This window comes from Chiloscyllium plagiosum, chromosome 21, assembly GCF_004010195.1.
Source record: "Chiloscyllium plagiosum isolate BGI_BamShark_2017 chromosome 21, ASM401019v2, whole genome shotgun sequence".
NCBI lineage: Eukaryota > Metazoa > Chordata > Chondrichthyes > Orectolobiformes > Hemiscylliidae > Chiloscyllium > Chiloscyllium plagiosum.
Window position 1 is genome coordinate 37,170,280 of NC_057730.1, and position 22,951 is coordinate 37,193,230.

A 22,951-nucleotide genomic window follows, 5' to 3' on the forward strand; every position below is an offset into this window, starting at 1 on the left:
CAAAAATTGCTGGATATGCACAGCAAATCATTCAACATTCAAAGTTGTGAAGCTTACTCATGAAATATTTTCAGGGTTCCAGTGAATGGTTCCTTCTGACAAGGTTACCCCAAAACTATCCATATTTGTTTTTGTGTTAATTCCAAACAAGACATGAGAATTCTCCAGTTATTTTGTTGTTTCTCTTTCAGATCTGGAAGTTCTCCATGTGGAGAGAATTCAATTAATCGACGCAGTTCTGAACTTGTGCACTTACCACCATCCTGAAAACATTCAGCTGCCACCAGGGTTTGTCTACTGTTCAGCCATCCCATCCTGAACAAAGCTTGTTTGTTGATTTTCAAAGTCTAGCTGTTAAAACCTCTATGAGGAAATTAACCACAATTATGATATATTTGCAGCAAGAAAATAGATTGATGTACTTAAAATTGCATCTGACAGTCTCAGTGTCACATTGGCATATGTGGAATCTTACCACAAAGAAGGAGACAATTCAACCTGATCAAATTTGGACAAAGGGGGTCATTGGATTCAAAATGTTAAATCTACAGATGCTGCCAGACCTGCTGTATTTCTCCAATGTTTTTTAGGTACTAGATTGATGCCTGGAATGACCAGTTATTTTGTGAGGTTAGGTTGGACAGGTTGGGTTTGTTATCCCTGGAGTTTAGAAGAGTTGAGAGGTGACATGAGTAAAGTGTATGCAGTTGACAAGGTGGACGTGGTAATGGCATTTTCTATTCTGAATCCATCCACAACTAGGGAGCGCCATTTTACAGTCGGGAGGGTTACCCTTTTTAGGATTGAGATGAGGAGAAATTGTTTTCTCTTGGAGTATTTTTGACTTTGGAACTCTGCCTCAGAAGCAGTGTAGGCGGATTCAGAATAGATTTTTGTTAGGCAGTGGGATCAGAGGTTATCGGGGTAGATTGGAATGTCAAATTGAAAACACAAACACAATCAAATTGATTGGCAGAACAGCCTTGAGGTCCTGAATGCTCTACTTTAATCCTATTTTGTATGTTCATATAAGTGTATGATGCATAATGTGTGACACTTAATAAATATGTATAGAAAACATTGCATGTATACAATGTACAATATATACTCTGCAACAAATGTGACATATACATACATGATATATATCTTTATGTGTGCATGATATATGCATCTGTATTATATCGGGAGTACCCAATTGTTTTCCCACTGGGAGCCCATTTCAAACCTAAAATATTGTTGTGACCCCTCAGTGAGAACTGCAAGAGCATGTGGGGATATGGGCAGATCTGTAAGAGTGGTGGACAGGACAAACCTGTTAGGACAAACCTGTAAAGACTGGAGTGGCAGTGAACAGTCCTGTAAGCATACCCTGTTATGTGTATATATATATATATATATGCGCTATAATGCGTAATATGTAGAATGCTGTGCATCAAGACAGTAATGACAGATTTAGTTAATGTTCGCTTAGATATTTCTGCGGGTCACCTAAGCGTTTGAACACCCTGTCCAAGAATTATAACTTATCTGTGTAAATTACATTCCTTCTAACATGGCAGGGAAAAACACATGAGTCTTGCCATGTTACTGCACCCATTTTAGTTACTGTTAATAACTTCTCATGTGTTTGATGTGAATGGGCTTTTTTATGTTCCAGGTATCAGCCACCCGCTCTGGCTATTTCATCCCTGTACTGGAAGGCTTGGCTTCTGCTGTTGGTTGTAAATGCTTTTAATCCACAAAATATTGGTGAGTTTCACAGTTGTTGCTTCCTGGAACATGCTACTGCTTCCTCTTTTATTAAGCCCTATTGCCTACTTGTCTGATGTAGTCGCAAGTACAAAAACTATTGATGTTCAGGCTTCTTTGCATTCAGCTTTGCAAATTGGTGGTTTTTATGAGAAGGTGTTTGATGTGAGTTATTCCATCTTGTGGTATCATATTAATAGCATAGTCCCAAAGATTTTGGGCTTAAATTCTAGCCATTGGGAAAACTTAGGAGGTAACACAATCATTCAGAACAGTATCAGCTGTGACATCACTCCTGGATGCTGATGACATCTCCTTTAACGAACAGTGCATTTTAAATAAGGTCAGAATCTGACTCAATTGTGATACACTTGACGGCCAAATACCTTGCCATTGTTTACTGTCTTGCCTGTGCAACCAAATATAACTTCATGATTACACTGAGGAACTGAATGCAGATGAAACAGTTGGTACCCAATATAACACAGAAGAGAAATACAAAGTAATTGCAGACTGGCTGGAGTCATTGCATAGTTTCAGTATTAATGCAGATAAAGCAAAGCTAATGAATGGAGGATAGATGTGTTACTTATTGATATCTATATAGAAAAAGATTTAGCAAGGTTTTGAAGTACTCCTTTCAAGAGGTGCATTGAAGAAGAACAAAACTCTTCATTTCTATTTATAATCCTAACAGTCCTGCAGATCTGTTTTGACAACACAGACTTCTGTACCTTTGTCACTGAGATGAAGCTTCACCTGACTCACCCATCCTGCAAAGGAAACTGACTCAACCACCTCAGACAATTGTGCTTTAGCTTGTTCAACAGTGCATATGGAGAGCTGGGAGTAAGTTGTTTGCAGATAGGCAAAAAAGGTCTTAAGCAAAACTCGGTGGATGTATCTTCAGTTGTCTAAACCCGCAGCTGTGGAATGCCATCCCCAAATCCATCTGCCTCTTGCTCTTCCTTATATAGAATAGAATCCTTGCAGTGTGGAAGCAAGTCACTCGGCCCATTGAGACCCTCTGAAGAGCATCCCATTCAGATCCACCCCATCCGTGTAACCCTGCATTTCCTGTGGGCCTCCCTGAACTCGATGGGCAATTTAGCATGGCCAGTCCACCTAAGCTGCACATCTTTGGACTGTGAGAGGAAACCGCAGCACACAGCAGAAACCCACTCAGATACAGGGAGAATGTGTAAAACTCCACACACAGTCACCGAAGGTGAAATTGAACCCAAGTCCCTGGCACTGTGTGGCAACAGTGCTAACCACTGAGCGATCGCGCCTACCTCAAAGCACTCACTAAAACCTATCTCCTTTGGTCACCTGGCCTAAGGTTTTTATGTGCAACAGGTATCAGATTCCGTTTGAAAATGCTCCTTTGAAGCATTTTGGGCTGTTTCATAATGTTAAATGTGCATGTAAATGCAGGTTCTTGACATACTCTTATAATGTGTTTAAAATGACTAAGTATTTGTATCCTCGTTGCCTTATTATTGTCGCTTTATTGCTTTTTGCTAAGGTAAGAGTTTGAAATATTCTTTACACCTTTCTTTGGGAAAACAGAGGTATATGTGATCAGGACCCAGTGATTGATATTTTTGAGCTTGGGACTCTATTCTTAATTGATAATTTAATGAAATTCTAATTAAATGAATACTTACGACTGACCATTCAGTCAGCCATCTGTTAGCTTGTTTTGTTTCTGCTGTGTTTAAATACTTGGAAAGAGTTTGTGCTGCCTATTAGATGCAGTATAAAAAGTTGCTTATAACTTTAAAACTTAATACATGAATTTGAAAGGTTTGGAAAGATATGTGCCAGGAGCAGGCAAGTGGAACTAGTTCAGTTTGGGATAGTGTTCGGTATGAATTTGTTGGACCGAAGGGTCTGTTTCCATGCTGTATGTAGAATACAAAGTTCTAGTCTAAGCAAATTGATATATAGAATTAAGTAAAAATAAGTAGTGAAATATTATTCAATACGTATTTCTGAATGACGAAAATCTAAAGGATCATATAATTACAAAGTTAGCAAAGTTAATATTACTAAGATTACATCTAGTCAAAGGATTAGATTTAGTCTTCTGAAATTGTCTCATTTCTCTGAAGCAAATGAAAACATCATCACTATAGAGGCATTGCTGTGGGATGTTTTCTAAACCATCAGTCCAGGAATATTTTAAACACCTCTGAAGCTGGTGGGATTTGTACTGGGGTCTCCTGGCTCAGAGGTAGGGGCACTACCATTGCAACACAAGGTCCTATCTGAGACGCACAGATGTGACTATGATTTCGTGATGAGGACTAATGATGTGGGAGTGTAACAATTCTGTCGTCTTTTATCTTGAAGATTGCACATTCTCCCAGTCATTAAATAAGTCCAGAATTGGAGGGCACATGTTTCGGGTGAGAAGTGAAAAAAATATAAAAGAGATCTAAGGGGCAACTTTTTCACTCAGAGGGTGGTACGTGTATGAAATGAGCTGCCAGAGGATGCGGTGGAGGCTGGTACAATTACAACATTTAAAAGGTATCTGGATGGGTATATGAATAGGAAGGGTTTGGAGGGAGATGGGCCGGGTGCTGGCAGGTGGGACTAGATTGGGTTGGGATATCTGTCGTCATGGACAGGTTGGACCGAAGGGTCTGTTTCCGTGCTGTACATCTCTATGACTCTATGGCTCTAATATAAACAGGAGCTTCCCTCCGCCTGCAGCTGTAACTTTAAAACATTAGTGTATTGTCTATATTCTGCTTGCAATCCCATGGTACATTCCTTTGTCAAGGAAGACTAAATAGAGCCATGTGATGTTAAAGTACCAAAATCTGCATTGCTATTGTTAAACAGAAATCCAATAGTCGTCGATTAATCAATGAATATACTTTAATTGTGTGATTATAGCTAAACAAAATCAACTGAGAACTGTTAGTTTCCAATAATCCTACAATTTCTTTATCTGCAGGTTTGGCTGCATGGGAAGGCTACCCGACTCTGAAAATGCTGATGGAAATGGTAATGACAAAGTGAGTGATTATAACCCGGAATCAAACCTCATAGGGAAGAAGTTGATCCATGTTTATGTTTTGCTGTGTGTTTTTGGCCAACCAGTTCTGAGAAGTAGTCCAAGGCAAGTTGCTGCTTTAGGGTAATGGAAGAGAAAAATATGTCATTATATGCTCTTATATCTAATCATGAGGAGAAGATTTTCTCTGTTCACTGTTTGAAGGTAAATTGTAAACCACCTTTATATAAATCTGTTAATGATTTTGGTACATGCAGAGCATGGCTGAAATTTTCCCTCATATTATTAAACACGTAGTTATAACTGTTCTTTCTTGCCATTAGAAGGTGAACTACAAAGTGACTGTTACTTCTGTAAATATGACTTGAAAAGACAATGGTGCAAGACTCCTTTAGAGGCAGTTTCTCACCCCATAAGCCTCTCACTATATGTAGATAGCTTCTGTACATTGACAAGCCAGATTTTGAAAGTGTTTCATGTTGTATGTCTGGAGTGACCTCTTTGCTGCTGAAAAGCTTCTTTTGAAATGTGACAATTTTGTCAGTGCATTTCAAAACTAGCCATCTGGGAAGCACATTTGTTGTGCATATGTACATTGGCATCAACTTATGTCCTGATGTCCAGACTATATAAACTGCAGTTATTGGTCTCAGACCATTAATATGATATAATCACAGGCTCATTAATATTGGCAGAAGCATTGAAACTTCTTATTCCCTAAATGGGAAGTACAAACATTTGTATAATAGCAATGTTTCAATATGTTTGCTCCCAATGTTGGCTTGTTCTCCCTTTTTTGTTCATTCTGCGTCCATCAGAATGCAAATAGATGATTTTTTATAAGACACAGGATTTGATTAGCCTGGTTTAATTACCTACTGCTGGTGGTGTCCACTTTCTGCAACCTTCCACTGTCCTCAATGCTACAGAAATTAAGAAACACACAACTGTGATAAAAGCATGTGATGGAAAAGTGTCCATAGGAAATGGGAAGCTGAAAGAAGGAACTAGAATGGAGAAGCTGGAAAATTTAAGATAAACATGATGGGAATATGTAGCAGGTCAATCAGCAGAAAAAAAGAGTGGTTACAATGGTCTCAGTTGCTTATTCTCTACTAAAATCACTGCTGTTTTGAGGAAGCATGTACGTTTGAAGCAAGTCAACCTGCCTTTTCTCTTTAAAGACTATTAGATTAGATTCCCTACAGTGTGGAAACAGGCCCTTTGGCCCAACAAGTCCACACCGACCCTCCGAAGAGTAACCCAACCAGACCCATTTTCCTCTGACTAATGCACCGAACCTATGGGCAATTTAGCATGGCCAGTTCATCTGAACTGCACATCTTTGGACTGTGGGAGGAAACCAGAGCACCCGGAGGAAACCCAGGCTGACACGGGGAGAATGTGCAAACTCCACACAAGTCACCCGAGGGTGGAATTGAACCTGGGACCCTGGTGCTGTGAGGCAGCAGTGCTAACCACTGAGCCACCGTGCTGCCCCATAAAAGATGCTGACTAACTGCTGGGTATTGCTCTCAATTCTCCACTTCTCTGAAGGTGGAAGGAGGTTTGTGTGCTGTGTGAGTACCAGCACAGGCCAAATAGCAAGCTTCTATACTTATTTGATACTCTGTTTCCACTTTGTTGGGAAGAATCAAAAAGCAGTCTGTTATTTAAACAGAGAGAGCTCCAGAAAAATACAGCACAGATAGATCTTGTCCATGATACATAAAATGTTGCATATGGTTGCAACGAGTAATTAAAAGAGCCAAATAGGATGCTGGCCTTTATTGCTACAATTTAAAAATAGGCAAGTCTTGTTACAACTGTACAGGATGTTGGTGAAATTGCACCTGGAGTAGTCTGTGCAGCTTTGGTCCTGTATTTAAATAATTAAGGACCAGTATAAAAAAATTTCACTCAGGTTGATTTCTCGGAGTGAGGGCTCTATTCATGTAGAGCTTTGAAAAATGAGTAGTGATCTTATTGAAGCATGCAAGATTCTGAGGCTACTTGACAGGGTAGGTGATGAGTTGAAAAGTGTGGTGCTAGAAAAGCACAACCGGTCAGACAACATCTGAGGAGCAGGAGAGTCGACGTTTCGAACATCAAGAAGGAGGGGATGGTCCAAGGGGGCTGAGACATAAATGGTAGGGGGATGGTAGCTAGGGGAAGGTAGTTAGGAATGCAGTCGGTAGATGGAGATGGGGGGGTGATTGTGGTAGATCAGAAAGCGGGGGCAGGGGTGGGGGGAGGAAGATGGACAAGTAGGACAGTTTAAGAGGATGGTGCCGAGTTGTAAGGTTGGATCTGAGGTAAGGTGGGGAGAGGGAAAATGAAGAAATTGGTGAAATCTATATTGATCCTGTCTGTCGAGGGTCCCAAAATGGAAGATGAGGCATCGGTCGTCTGCCATGATGAAGGCCTCCAAGCCCTCCGATTCTTCCTCACCCGCTGACCCAACCAGTACCCTTCCACTGACACACTCAGCCTATTGGCTGAACTGGTCCTCACCCTCAACAATTTCTCCCTCAAATCCTCCTCCTTCCTCCAGACAAAAGGGGTAGCCATGGGCCTCAGCTATGCCTGATTCTTTGTTGGGTATGTGGAACAGTCCATCTTCCGCAGCTACACTGGCACCATCCCCAATTTTTTTCCTCCGCCACATCGATGGCAGTATCGGCACTACCTCATAGTCCTGTGAGGAGATTGAACAGTTCATCAACTTCAACACCTTTCACCCTGACCTCAAGTTCACTTGAACCATCTTGGACACCTCCCTCCCCTTCCTGGACCTCTCCATCTGCATTTCCGGCGACAGACTCAACACAGGCATCTACTTCAAACCCACTAACTCCCACAGCTAACTGGACTACACCGCCTTACACCCTGCCTCCTGTAAAATGCTATCCCTTACTCATAATCCCTCTGCCTCTGCCGCATCTGCTCCCAGGAGGACCAATTCCACTCCAGAACATCCCAGATGGCCTCCTCCTTCAAGGACCACAAATTCCCCTCACACATGGTCAACAATGTCCTCTAGTGCATCTCCTCCACTTCCTGCACCTCCACCCTTGAACTCCACCCCTCAAACAGGGACAGAAGCCCCCTGGTCCTCACCTTCCACCCACCAATCTCTGGATACGATGCATCATCTGCCATTTCCGCCCCCTACAAACAGACTCCATCACCAAGGATATATTTCCCTCTCCACCACATCTGCGTTCCACAGAGACCATTCTATTCGCAACTCTGTTGTTAGGTCCACGGCCCCCACCAACCCACCCTCCACTTGTGGCAACTACCCTTGCCATGGATCCTTACACATCTAATAGAGATTTACCTGTACTTCTGCACATGTCATCTACTGTGTCCGTTGCTCTTGGTATGATCTCCTCTACACTGGGGAGACAGGGCGCCATCTTGCGAAACGTTTCAGAGAACATCTCTGGGGCAAACGCACTAAACAACTCCACTGCCCTTTGGCCGAACTCCCCCTCCCATTCCGCCAAGGGCATGCAACTCCTGGGCCGCCTCTACCGCCAAACTCCAGCCACCTGACCCTTGGAAGAACACTTCATCTTCTGCCTTGGGACCCTCCAACCACACAGGATCAATATAGATTTGACCAGTTTTCACCACCTTCCTTTCGAACTTATTGCCACCAACCACACCCCCCCCCCCCCCCCCCCCACCCACCGAACTTATGTTCAAAACGGCGATTCTCTTGCTCCTCGGATGCTGCCTGACTGGCTGTGCTTTTCCAGCACCACATCATTCAACTGATCTCCAGCGTCTGCAGTCCTCACTTTCTCCAAGGGGAGGTGATAAGATAATTTTTCTACTTGGTGGGAATCTCAAACTGAGGACGTACTTTGAGAATAATGGAACAATTATTTAAAACAAATTATCTGAGGGTAATTAATGTCAGGAATCCTCTACCTGAATAGCTGTCGAGGCTAGATCATTAAAATTATGTATTGTGGAGGTAGGTAGATCTTTTGAAATATCAAAGAGCTGAGCGTTATGAGGACTTGAAGCAGATCAGTCATGATGTTATAGAATGATGGGTCGAATGGTCCACTCTTCTTCCAGTTTCTTATTACAAGGTCTATATAACTTGAGCAGTTTCAACACCGTGAGCTACTGGAGCTGTATTCCATCCTTGTACTCAAGATGACCTACTACTCTCTCCAACAACCTACCAGACCTCTGCACTCACTGACTGAACTCTGAAAGTTGCCACAATATCACAGTAGGATGAGGATGGGGGGGTGGAAATGGTATAGTTGTGATGCTTAAATATTCTTGACCTATTTCCAGCAACTTCTCATACCCACAATGTACTGTGACTGACGAAGAGACCCGGAATGACATGATCAGTCGGGAGCTGCAGATGTCTCAGAGAGAGAAACAGGAAATCCTGGCCTTTGAGAGTCATTTGGCTGCTGCATCGACAAAACAGACCATCACTGAGAGCAACAGCCTGCTATTGTCACAACTGACCAGCCTTGATCCACAGTGAGTGTCTGGTAGTGAGTACCAACATTAACCATCCTGTTAATGAGAGTGAGCATGCACTGATTTGCCCTGCAATTTTCTTCTAATAATGTAGATCCATGTCAGGATGCAGGTATCAGAATATCTCAGTCCCTGAGTTCCAGCAAGTGATTTAAGTTTTCAGGGTCAAGTAAAATTCTAGCCAGGCCCAATTCTAACAGCTAAACCATACATTCCCCAGCAGAAGACACAATATAAATTCAAATAGAGAACTCTGGTCATCTGTTTCCCCTTCCCTCCCAAATGCAGTCTATTGAGGACAATTGTTACAATGCATTTGTTGAAACTAAATGCAACCCCAATTTCACTCAGGTGGGAACCACTCAGTCTGGGTCATTAGTGTCAAGCAGTTTTGCATCATGGGAAAGCAAAAAGGATGTTCAAGGGTGATAAAACTAAAATGGTAAAGCTGGCAGGAAATATTGAGTTTTCTGGGGCTGTTTTCCTAGGGGCAGGGTTGGGGGGGCATTTCTTAAAGTCAAAAGACTAAATATTGGGGATACTTAGGGAATCTAACATTTACAAACAGAAAATGTTATATATAGATAGAGGAGATGAAGTCATTCGGAGGAGGCTTGTCTGAAGAACTAGCATGGATCTGACAAAAGGTCACTGAATTCAAAATATTAACTCTGTTTTCTGTCCACAGATGTTGCCAAACCTGCTGAGTTTCTTCAGCAGTTTCAGATTTTGAGCATCGGCTGTTTCTTTGTTTGATTTGATTGTTTTATTATTCTAGCAAGGATCTGTCGGGCTGAATTGCTTGCTTCTGTGAAAGCCTCAGCACCACCAAATATGATCCATTCCTATACCCTCAGGAATGATACTTCAGAAAACCCTCTAGGGGGCTGGTGAACCTAAGAGGCGATTAGTGAGCCTTTATAACTGTGAATTGGTCACTTTTCAGTTTAATGATCTTTTGCCGCCCTGTCTTTAAGGGGAGCTCCTCGGCGGCCACCTCCACAGGTTCTTGAGCAACTTAAAAGCTTGAATCAGTCGCTTCATCTTGGCCATCTGCTTTGCCGGAGTCGCCATCCTGACTTCCTGTTAAACATTATTCAGAGACAGGTGGGTGTGTACAATATTGGTTGGGAATGGGTGTCGTTTACTGATAGATAAACCTTGGATTTATATAGCATCTTCCACAATCTCAGGACTGGTCAAAACGCTTTACAGTAAACTGAACTGTGACCACTATTAGAAAGTCAGAAATGTTGCAACTTTTGAAATCAATAACTCTTGAAATCAATAACTCAAGAAAGCATCAGAGAAGTAGCTTATTTTAGACCCTAAGAATGTGTGCCTAGTGCTGACATACACTGAGCCATAGAAAGAGAAAGGACTTGAAATTTCTGTCATACCTTGTGCAATCTCAGGATGTTCCAAAGCATTTGACAACCATTGAGATACTCTTGAAGTGCACATACAGTACTTGTTATTCAGCTCCATTTCTGTCAATGGAATTGAATCAGGTAGTGTATGTAACAGGGAGTGAATTCATCTGTGCTTCCCCTGAATTTCCATCCCAGAAAACTAGTGCCTAATAAAGGCATGTTAGTTCACCGTGGCATTAGGTATGGGCAGGTGCAATGTATGGAGCTGAAGCTGGTGAATGTGTTCTGTTGCTTCAGGATGCAGCAGGTCAGAGAATTCCTGACACAGGACATGTTTAACTCTGCTAATCTTTTCATTGAGATGTTTGCATATTATGTCTGTATAGCTTGGAACTCTGGGAAGTAAGTTACTGAAAATCTAGAACTGTGTTAGCCATGTAAAAAGTTGGAAGCCAGTCTAACTTTGAATTCTGAAGGTGTTGAATGCATCTCTGGAAGAAATATTACAGTTCTCTAACACAAGTGTTTTGGTGATAGAAAGCTGTTTTGGTTAATCCAATAAAATTTTAATAAATTGTGCTGAGGAGTTATACAACCTTGGCACTCAGCCATATTACATCTGAGTGTGCCTCACTTGTTCCTGATTGGGTTTTGTGTTTTATAAAATCACAGAGCATTTTGGAAAGGCAAATCAGTGCAGGACTTATATACTTAATGGTAAACTCTTGCTGAACAAACCGACCTTAGTGCAGGTTCATAGCTCCTTGAAAATAGAGTCGCGGGTGGATAGGATAGTGAAGAAGACGTTTGGTATGCTTGCCTTTATTGGTCAGTGCATTGAGTATAAGAGTTGGACAGTCATTTGATGCTGTACAGGACGTTGGTTAGGCCACTTTTGGAATACTGCATTAAATTCTGGTCACTCTGCTATAGGAAGGATGTTGTGAAACTTGAAAGGGTTCAGAAATGATTTACAAGGATATTGCCAGAGTTGAAGGGTTTGAGCTATAGGGAGAGGCTGAACAGTCCTGGGGCTGTTTTCCCTGAAGCGACAAAGGCTGAGGGGTGACCTTGTAGAGCATAGGGTAAATAGACAAGGTCTTTTCCTCAGGGTATTGGAGTCCAAAACTAAAGGGCATAGGTTTAAGATGAGAGGGAAAAGATTTAAAATGGCCCTAAGGGGCAACTTTTTCACACACAAGGTGATGTATTTGTGGAATGAACTGCCAGAGGAAGTGGTGGATGCTGATACAATCACAACATTTAAAAAACATCTGGATGGGTACATGAATAGGAACGATTTAAAGGGATATGGGCCACCAGTCTTGAGAAGAGTGATCCATTAATCCTATTCCTTTTCCTTTCTCTGTGCTTCTTAGTGGTTTTTCCTTTCCAAGTATCTTCCCAGGCCTTTTTGAAAGTTGTTGTTAAATCTGTTTCCACCACCTTTTATGACTATGTACTTCATATTATTGCTGCATTTAGAACTAGGGGTCATAGACCCAGGATAAACTTATGAGGACTGAGATGAGTTTTTTATTCCCTTGGGAATTCCTTACCCCAGAAGGCTGTGGAGGCTCTATCATTGAGTATGTTCAGACAGAGATTGATAGATTTCTGAATATTAAAGACATCAAAGGATATGGAGATTGTGCAAAAAAAAAAGGTAGTCATGATCTAGTTGAATGGCACAGCAGGTTTGAGGGGCCAAATGGCTCCTGTTGCTATGTTTGAAGGTAAAATCTAGCATCTTCCCATAAGTTTTTACCAATTACCTGTGTCTACTTGCTTGCTAACCTCCTGGTTCTGTCAATTAGTTATTCCAATTATCATCAAATTGTGTTGGAAATTTAAAATCCTGTTGATAATTTAAGGTTCTTATTTCTGCTTTCTGTCCGTTCTAGGCCTCGTCCCAGTCCATGCCGTGGTTAGCGGATCTGGTGCAGTCGAGTGAAGGATCCTTGGATGTGCTACCGGTCCAGTGCCTTTGTGAATTCTTGCTCCATGATGCAGCTGATGAGGTGACTTCTACGGAAGAGGAAGATGAGAGTGAGAGCAAAGAGCAGCGAGCCAAGAAACGACAGGTGAGGCTGCAGATGTAAAAGTGGGTCAATGACAGTCGCACACTTCTGAGAAAGTAAAGATTTTCATTTACGCAGTACCATTCGTGATATTAGGACGATGCTTTCCAATTTATTTTCCACAATTTGAGGCCATTTTAATGTTTTATGATTCCAGAGAGTGATTTGTGGCAGAGCATTGGGTAGTTGTTGAATAGAGGCAAATAATTTTGTCCACAATGTTTTTGAAGAATCTGGGGTCACACAAATATGAATCATGTGCGCATGTTTTATGGAACCTTGTTACCGGATCCCAGGGCTTTTTGCCGGTTGCTAAAAATAGTACCTCCATTACAAGCACCCAAGGAAATTTACAGTTAAGCAATCGGAGCGATGCTCTGAATGGTCAATCAGGTGAGCAAAATGTTTGTCCCATTGGATTTTGCACTCAAGTGTATGAAGTGGAAATTGAACTCGTGACCTGAATTAGAAGCTGAAGGAAGTTCGAGAGAGTTCCAATTTTTATGTTCTTCTGCAAGATGTTCATTCTGCAGGCAAAACTTTTCCCTGAGTGCTGTGAAAGCATTCTCCTCGGGATCAAATGCTGCAGATTGTATCCTTTTTTCAAGTGACTGCTTTTCTCTGTAATTTAGAGGGCAGGCGGGAAATTGGATTCGTGTGTTGGAAAGATGACAGCTCTAATAGTATCATACTGTCTCAGTAATGGCATTCGGAGTGTCAGCCATGGTTCTGTTCTCATGTACCTGGAAAATGGCTGACTGCATCCTTGTATGAACCTAGTCTTTCATTCTCTCATAACATAGAGGCAGCAGAAACAGCGACAGCTCCTGGGACGGCTGCAGGACCTTCTCTTGGGCCCCAAAGCTGATGAGCAGACCACCTGTGAAGTTTTGGATTATTTCTTGAGGCGTTTAAGCTCACCACAGGTGGCCTCACGTGTTCTGGCCATGAAGGTAAGTGAGGAGAGATCATGCATCACAACCTCATTGGTGAATTTGGGGTAGGAATTGATTATGTTTTGAAGGAAGGCTGGCGTAACAAATTGATCGCCTACTGTTGCATTCTGCTTTCCTCTGTTTTAATGCCAAACTGGGCACCTGCCACCCCTCACCCCTTGCCAAGTGACCGTTCCTCATGTGTAGCCCCAAACAGTGAATATCACCGGCTTATTTAATTATGAAACAAGCATGCTGCTGGTTATGCTGCACATTGAGACCCATCTGACTCATGTTATATATTGTTCCCCTCATGCCACTGAGTGACATCAGTTTTTCAAAAGGAGTCACAGAATGTATCTGGGGCTCCTGTGCTTATGCTTTGAGGATAACCTGTTCATTTCTTCAATGTTTGAATTTTAGTCTCACTTTTGGAAGGTTCCTTGTACGTTTAGGATCTAAAGGGAAAATGTTGACTTGGGTATGCAGCCTGTCTTTATCATTGGTTCAGGGCTTGTCTCTGGTGCTGACTGACTCTGAGAGTAGCCTGCGAGATGTGGAAGAGCGAGACCAGATGATGGAAGAGGACTCCAGTGACGGAGAACCACTCCCTGGCTATCAATGGCTGCTGCGGGATCTTCCCAAACTGCCTCTCTTCAGCAGTGTCTGCACAATGACTTCTTTGGCACTGCAGCAGGTGGGTTTTGCCGTCTCACTGAAAACTGGACATTGCTGGATTTTGTTTTAATGATTATCATGAATGGGGAGATGCTGTCAATGATTTGGAGCCTCACTTGAGCATTAGGCTTGAAAGAAAATGTGATAACGAAGGAAGGAATTCACTGAAAAAAGGGAGTGATGTGTCACTGCAGCTTTTTGCCATTTATGCATTAGGGCAAATACAAGTGTGCTATATTTCAGATAATCACAATGATTTATATTGCAGGAGAAGAGGTTGCTGATTGTTTGGCAAATTGACTCTAGCTCAGCTCTTCTCTTGGAGAAAGCACCAGGATGCTTTTGGCTCCCTAAGTTTCTGAGTAATTCAAGAACAGTTACAAACCTTTAACATATTATTTTTGTCTGCAAATAATAGATCTCAATATATGAATATATGTTGCTTTTAGCCAGCATAAACATTACGCATTACAAGCTTTTTGTTATAGTATATATACAGGAACATATGCATATGTTATATTTTACTGCTGATTTCAATTTGATGTGAATGAAGTGCAGTATTAGTATACTCTGGATTTTTCCCAAGTGCTGCCCAGTTGGGGATCACGTAACAATAGTCATCTTATTTTGCAAGTGCATCTTAAGTATGACATGAATTCTGCCTTGTACAGACAATCAAAGGACTTTGATTTGCCCAGTCAGTTGTTGGTATGAATGAGCCTATATTGTTTGTATGAACAAGCCTATATATCTGGATCACTCCAGCACTGAGTTTCATGCATGATTATCAGTTTTGTCTTAGACAAAACATCGCTTTAATCAAACAATATTCTCCTTCGGTTGCTTGAGTATTTTTTTGAAGTTGCTGTTGTAATGAAAAACCATGACAGTCAATTTGCATCCAGAATGATCCCACCAATGTCAAGTACTAATGACTGGATGAGAGGTGTTTTGTAGTGTTGATGCTTCAGCGATAAATATTGGCCAGGACAGAACAGAATTCCCTGCTGTTTTTCAAACATTGCTGTGAAGTCTGTTATATGCACCAGAGAAGGTAAACTGACTAGCAGTTTAACATCTTATCCACAAAGCAGCCCTCAAACCTCTGTTGTGCTGCACTGGAATGTCAGCCTAGATTGTATGTTCAAGGTTCTATACTTGTCTGGTCCAGTTCGCACTCAGAGCTGGGCATCCTTACACTAGCTACAGATTTTGCCAGTGCTTTACCTTAGTATTAAGTCAGCAGCGAGCTTGTCTGGCTTCGCCACATGGTGGCGACAGACTCCTGTCTTTTCTCTCTCCATGTACAGTAAAGCCTGTGCTGATGCCTCTGTGCTGTTTGGTGCTCGGTTGATTCTTAATCTTAAATTTGAAATTGATACAGTTCTGTTAAGTGGAAGTACGTTTGCATAGATGTGGGGTAAACTTGGGTGTAGGTCCCAAATTAGCCATGATTTTGTTGACAGGCAGAGCAGGCTTCTACCTTTTTGTTACAGTATATGTGCAGAAACATATGCAGTGGTTATATTTTACTGCTGATTTCAATTTGCAGGCCATTCATGTGGAGACTGATCCCCAAACCATCAGTGCCTATGTGATTTATTTGTCACAACATGCGCCCGTAGAGGAACAGGCTCAGCATAACGACCTTGCTCTGGTAAGAAGAATAAAAGCAGGTTTGAACAGGGAAATAAGGGAGAAGCAACAAAAAAAAACTGAGTAATTGTTGGCAGAACAAGTTGCTGTCTCACTGTCTCAGCTTGTGAAGATTTTTTTTCTTTACATTTCAGATTTGTTGATTAGGTGTGTCATTGACACTTTAATATTGTTTGTGGGTTATTGGCTGCAGCTACACATAGTCCAACACCAATATCCTGGTTTTAATGGAAAGAAAACTGATTTACAAATCAGTTTACAACACAGAAAGAAGCCACTTGGCTCAATAGATTCATGGGCGTATTTATGCTTAACAAGAACATCCTCCTTAATCAAACTCCTCAAGATATCCTTTTATCCATTTCTCCCTCATATATTTATCTTGCTTCCCCGTTTATGTGCCTCAGTGCTATTCTCCTCAAATGACTCTATCTTGAAGTGTGTTCCATTAGCCAACAGTAGACAGTTACAATTGGAGATGAACAGAGTTGGAGGGATGTAGAGCTGAAGGATGTTAAAGGGAGAATGAGGCCATGGTGGGTTTTGAAAACAGGGTAACACTTTTAAATTTGAGAAGATGTCCCATTAGGAGTCAGTTTAGATTAATAAGATTCACGGGATGATGGGTAAATGGAATGACGTAGTTTAATAAATCTGAAATGCTATAAATGAACAGAACTGTCAAATGCCTTTCTTAAAAAAAAAGAACAGGCTGTTGGATTTCTGTTGGAGACCCTTCAGTAGTCTGTTGGGTGTAGCTCATCTTCAGGGATCTGATGGGTTTCTATCAATGTTAATTGATCTTCCTTTTTCAAATCGTGTACTTCCATAAATCTCTCTTCCCCGTACTTCAGATATTTTCCATGCCTGTAACCCATCATTCTGTCTCCTCAGGATGTTGCTCGCTTAATTGTCGAGAGGTCCACAATCATGACCCACCTCTTTGCCAAGCACGTCTACCGAACAGAATGTGAGTCTGTGCTAGTGGCACTGATTGCCATCTTCTCGCGTTACGTGAAGCGAATGAGGAAGACTAAGGAAGACGAGGAAGTATACAGCTGGGTGAGTTGGTTGCCTTGTTGTAATGGCTAGGAGCACTGGCTCAATTGTAACTGGCAGGTGCTGCCCATGGGAGCCGGCAAGGTAAGTTCAGGTATGCAGCTTTAAGGACTTGACTCCTGAACTACTCCTTGATGCTGAGAGAAACTTGGGAGCATTTCCAGTCCTGCAGCTTTCGTTGAGGAATTTGCCATTTGTCCCGTGTCTGCCAAGTCTCTTTGTAGAACTCCTAAATATCTAATGGAGTTGAATTGGAATCAGCTTTTAAAACAAAATTACCAAGCGGAACTTGAACTTTGCATGCACCTAAGTGAGACAGGGAAAAAAGAAGACAGAAGTGGGATTGTTCTCATGTGATAAGTGTAGGTTAAGCGTAGTCTCAGTAAAGATTTTGAAGTTAAATATAGCTGAATGGTTTGAAAACAAGAAGATACTGATGCATGTTAATTGTCAAAAGAACCAAAGGAACAGGAGAGTTTTTTTTAACGTAGTGAATTAGAATGATCTGGAAGGATGGTGGAAGCAGATGCAAGAATAACTTTTAAAAAAGCATTAAATATGTATTTGAAAAAGGGAAAATTGCATGTTTATGGGAAAAGAGCAAGGAGATGGGATTAATTGGGTAGAGCTTTCAAAGAGCCAGCACAGGCATGATTGGCCAAATGCTTTCATTTGTATTGTTCTATTATTTGATTAATTGAGAGGAGACACAGACCAATGAGTCAGGCACTGGCTTGCCGTTCAGCTATTTCTAAAATGTTTCCTGTACAATGGTATAGCGCAGAAGTAGCCCATTCAACTAACTGCGCCATGGCTCTTTGAAAGAATTGTTTCAATTAGTCTTTCTCCAGATAGCCACAAATCTTACCTTTTCAAAGTAAGTCTGTATAGAATTTCCTTTTAGAAGTTACTATTGACTTGAATATTTTGCAAACTTGAATGCAATTTATTTTCTAGGAATCTCACTGCTGCTATAGGGAAAGCATTTCCTTTGTTAACTGTATTTTGTGTTTCTGAGTTACAGTCTGAATCCCAGGACCAGGTCTTCTTGCGTTGGACCACTGGGGAAACTGCCACCATGCACATCCTGGTGGTTCATGCCATGGTCATCCTCCTGACGCTTGGACCCCCTCAAGGTATAAACCTGAAATGGGGTTGAGCTGTGGTGAAGGTGTCTGTTTCTGAATTGCATTTAACCTTGTGTGTTTGCCTAAGTAGAGATGAGAACAAACACTGATGGAATTAGTTAATACAGCTGTTGTGGACAACTTAATGGACTTGTCTCAGAGTCTGAAGGTTATGTGATTACTCTCTTCATCTTTCAGAATAACTCAGGTTCAAGTCCATTTCAGAGACTTGAGCACAAAGCACAGCCAACAGACATTGCCGTACTGAGGATAACATTGATTATCTGGTCATTATCTCAGAGCTGTTTATCGGAGCTTGCTATGCCCAAAATGTTTGCTGCATTTCCTACATTATAGCAGTGACTGCACTTCAAATGCACCTTTTTCTTTAAATCTGTGCCTTGGTTGCTTGTTTATGTGCATGTTTGCAAAGGAAAATACGTCTTTTCTCCAAACACAGTATGTACTCTTTAAAGTAGAAAAGGTATTTTTCTTTTATTGAGCTGATGATATGAGGAGGAACAACTCAAATTGTATCCCCTTTCAATCTACTTTCCACATTTGCTTAATATCCAGCCAGTTGCAGGGACCGTATGGTGAACTTGGTTATCATCTTGTTTGAAATGCAAGTTAGACGAGATTCTGCTCCCTCTTTACCATCTGTAAACTGAAGTGATATCAGGAAGTCAGCACCCATTAGTTCAAAAGAGATGTGAGTCCGCAGTAGAAAATTACTCACAATTTGGTTCAAATTGGCAATCTCACGCAGACCATGCAAGAATGAGTGGTATGGAAAGTGGGCAATGTCACTGTTGTAATGAGAGCCCTCTGTGAATTTAGAGGAGATTGTCAGATAAAGAACATTGACCCTAATGTGAATTGACCCTGAGATTGCATGTAAAAAGTACAATGCCACCCAGTGCCAAACAGTTCTCATCTTCATGTCTAGAGAGGTGCATGGAACGATCACTTCTGGCCTGTGAAAGACATGTTGCAATGCAATAATTTTCTTGTATAGCTTGGTCATTTGCTTTTTTGTGATACATTTACTTGCAGCATTGCAAATGCAAGTAAGGAAATTCAATTTAGTGATTGACATTTCCTAAGATGTTATCTGTGCGATATGCCTATCCTCCATAATGCAGCAGGCTGCTTAATCAATAATTCATCTATCAACTTAAGACATTCTCTGCCTCCATCACCAATACCTTTGGGACAGCAGTGTGTACCACCTACAGCAACTACATAAGTCGTCTTTGGCAGCAGTTCTTCAACTCATGACCTTCTCCTTCTATAATGTAACCTTTTCCAGTGGGACCCCATTTAAGTGCCTCAGGCTTCTTATGATGGCAGGGGTTGGGCAAGGTAATACTTCTAGGTACTCAGAGTTCTTGAGTGTGAGCAAGGAGAGGAATTCTGGGAATTGTTCAATCTGCAGAAAAGCATGCCTTTATTTTGTAGTAGTCAGGCTTCAGAGATCTGTTTGTTACCTCACATCTGCACACATTTCTCCCCTCTTCACCCCCTCCTTCCCTCCACACCCCCACATCCCTCAAACCCCCTATCCCAAAACCCCATCTCTTAGAATAAAGTGCAAGGATTTAAAGGGGCCTCAAAGTTATAGAATTAAATCCAAGCTTCGTGACAGCCATTTCTGTTTGGGAGCTCATGACCCCAAAATCTTGTCTCATGTCTTCACTGGTGGTCATAACCTACAATTTGGGAAGCCCTCATCTAGAAGGCCAAAGGCAGCAAGTACAATAGAATGCCAACACCTTCAGCTTACCCTCCAGGTTGTGCTTTGTATCAACTTGTATATTTATCAGCTGTTTCTTCATCAAATCTTAGAATTAAAAACTAGTGCCAATCCATGAAACCATTATGAATTATATGTATTTTTTTAGGAGAAAGTTTACGAGATGCCTTTTAGGCAAGGAAGCGTAAAGTCCTTACCTGGTTTGGTCGACGTATGACAACAGTCTCAGCAATGTGGTTGACTCTTAATAGCAAGTTCAAGGATAATAAATAGTGACCTTACGAGTGAGTCTTTTGTCCAAAGTCCATTCAGGAGTTGAGTGTCATTAGCTGGGCCAACATTCATTGCCTATCTGTAATCATTCTCAAGACTGTGGTGGTAAGCTGCTGTCCATGTGAGCATGGGCGCCCACAATCATATTTGGGAGTGAATATCAGGATTTTAACACAGAGACACTGCAGGAGTTTATTTCCAAGTCATGACAATTAGTGATTTGGAGAGAGCTTGCATTTGGTGTTGATTCCAAGTGTCTGCTTCCCTTGTCTTTCTAGATGGCAGTTGGCATGGGTGCTGTCTAAGGATCTTTGGTGAATTTCTACGTTGCATCTTGTGGATGGTACATAGAGCTGTAATGGTGTCAGTGGGGGAGGGAATGAATGTATGTAGGTGTGATGCCAATCAAGAGGGCTGTTTGCCTAGTTTGGAGTCAAGGTTAAGTGCTGCTGGAGCTGTCCTCATTCAGGCAAGTAGGGAATATTCCATCACACTCCTTGTGCCTTGTAGATTGTGGACACACATTGGAGAGTAAGGAAATGAGTTTTTTGCTGTTGGATTCCTAGCGTCCCATCTGCATTTGTAATCACTGCAATTATATTGCTATATTTACATAATTCAGTTTATGGTCAATGGTAATTCATTGCCACAGAAGGCTGTGGAGGCCAGGTCATAAAACATATTTAAGACTGAAATAGATAGGTTCTTGAGTATCAAGGGTTATGGTGAGAAAGCGGGAGAATATGGTTGAGAAACTTATGTGCTATGGTTGAATGATGGAGTGAATTGATAGGCTGAATGGCCTAATTTCTGCAATTATGTCTTACGGTCTCACGATAATCCAAGGATGTTGATAGTGAGGGATTCAGCAGTGGTCATGCCATTGAGTGTCAAGGGGCAATGAGGCACATTCTGTCTTGTTGGAAACGGTCATTGCCTGGCACGTGGCACAAATATTACTTGCTACTTGTCAGTCCAAGGATATTGTCTTCACCTTGCTGAATTTGGACAAAGACTGCGCTAATATCTGAGGACTTGAAAAATGGTGCTGAACATTGTGCAGTCATCAACAATTATCTCCAGTTCTGAACCGAGGGTAGGTTATTAATGTAGCAGCTGAAGGTTGGTTTGGGTAGGGCATAACTCTGAGAAGCTCCTGTAGTAATGCTCTTAAACTGAGATGACTGATGCCCACAAGCATAGCCACCTTTCTTTGTGCTAAGAGAATCTCTCTCTCTCTCTCTCTCTCTCTCTCTCACTCTCTCTCTCACACACACACATACACACACACACACACACACTCACTTTTGCTCTCATTCTTTCACTCTTCTCCTCCACTTTCACAGCTGCCGATTTTCCATAGTTTTGGTAAAGACACTTTAATGCCACACTCCATCAAATTTGTCCTTAACATCACTCTCACCTCACTGCTGTAATGAGGTCAGGAATTGAATTGACCTGGCAAAATCTAAACTGGGTGTCAACGAGCAGATAATTATTACAAATGCCGCTTGATAGCACTATTAATGACATTGCTTATTTACTAATGATCAAGAGTAGAATAATGGTGTGGTAGTTGACTAGGTTGGATTTGTCCTACTTTTTGTGTAGAGGACATACCTGGGCAATTTTACATGTTATTGGAAACATGTCAGTGTTGTAGCTGTACCAGAGTGGATTGGTCATGGGCGCTGCAGGTTTTGGAGCACAAGGCTTCAGTACTGTTGCTGGAATGTTGTCAGTGCCCAAAGCCATTGTAATATGCAGACCCTCCAGCCACATCGTGATATCATGTGAGTGAATTGAGTTGGTTGAAGACCATACCTATGATGCCCAGGACACTGGTGGAAACTGAGGTGGCTCATCCACTTAGCATTTCTGGCTGGAGATTGAAGCAAGTGCTTCAGCCTTAGCTTTTGCACTAATGTGCTGGGCTACGCCTTTATTGAAGATGGGGATATTTCTAGACCCTCCAACCTTTTAGTTGTTTGATTATCCATCATCATTCAGAACTGATGTGGAAAGACTGCAGCATTTATATCTGCTCTGTTGATTATGGAATCACTTAGCTCTCTATCACTTGCTGTTTATGCCGTTTGCCCTGTCAGTAATCCTGTTCTGTAGCTTCACCAGATTGATATCTCATGTTTAGGTAAGGCTGGCACTTATCTAGGCATGCCCTTTTCAGTGAACCATGGTTTATCCCCCACCTTGATGGTTTTGGCAGTGGAGGACCTGCCGAGCAATGAGGTTGCAAATTATGTTGGAGCACAATGCTGCTGCTGGAGTGCCAGTCTTGAGTTGCTAGATTTGTTTGAAATCTATCCTGTTTAGCATAGTGGTAGTGCCACACAAATGGCTGAATGGTATCCTCAGTGCAAACATGGGATTTAATCTCCACAGTGTTTGTAGGCGTGACCACTGCACAGTCAGTGTCATGGACAAATGTGTTTGCAGCAGGCAGGTAAATGAGGGCCAGTTCAATAGGCTTTTCCCTCTTGTTGGCTCTGATCCCACCTATCGCAGATCCAATCTAGCAGCAATGACTTTTAGGACCCGGTTAGCTGAGTCAAGCCACTCTTAGTTAGAGTCATAGAGATGTACAGCATGGAAACAGACCCTTCGGTCCATCCCGTCCATGCTGACAAGATGTCCCACCTGCCAGCACCCGGCCCATATCCCTCCAAACCCTTCCTATTCATATACCCATCC

At 41.9% G+C, this 22,951-nt stretch overlaps 1 protein-coding gene across 4 annotated transcripts in view; it reads left to right on the forward strand.

Moving 5' to 3' along the window:
- The window catches only part of ints1 (integrator complex subunit 1), a 120,893-nt gene that overhangs the window by 36,623 nt on the left and 61,319 nt on the right, over positions 1 to 22,951 (forward strand). For all 4 annotated transcript variants that reach the window (XM_043711842.1, XM_043711841.1, XM_043711839.1 and 1 more), the window contains exons 16-26: positions 192 to 288; positions 1,658 to 1,749; positions 4,721 to 4,781; positions 9,104 to 9,301; positions 10,279 to 10,408; positions 12,579 to 12,758; positions 13,559 to 13,708; positions 14,202 to 14,387; positions 15,921 to 16,025; positions 16,919 to 17,086; positions 18,108 to 18,219. In XM_043711842.1, coding sequence (XP_043567777.1) covers positions 192 to 288; positions 1,658 to 1,749; positions 4,721 to 4,781; positions 9,104 to 9,301; positions 10,279 to 10,408; positions 12,579 to 12,758; positions 13,559 to 13,708; positions 14,202 to 14,387; positions 15,921 to 16,025; positions 16,919 to 17,086; positions 18,108 to 18,219 — 1,479 coding nt within the window. The remainder of the gene's footprint in view (positions 1 to 191; positions 289 to 1,657; positions 1,750 to 4,720; positions 4,782 to 9,103; positions 9,302 to 10,278; positions 10,409 to 12,578; positions 12,759 to 13,558; positions 13,709 to 14,201; positions 14,388 to 15,920; positions 16,026 to 16,918; positions 17,087 to 18,107; positions 18,220 to 22,951) is intronic.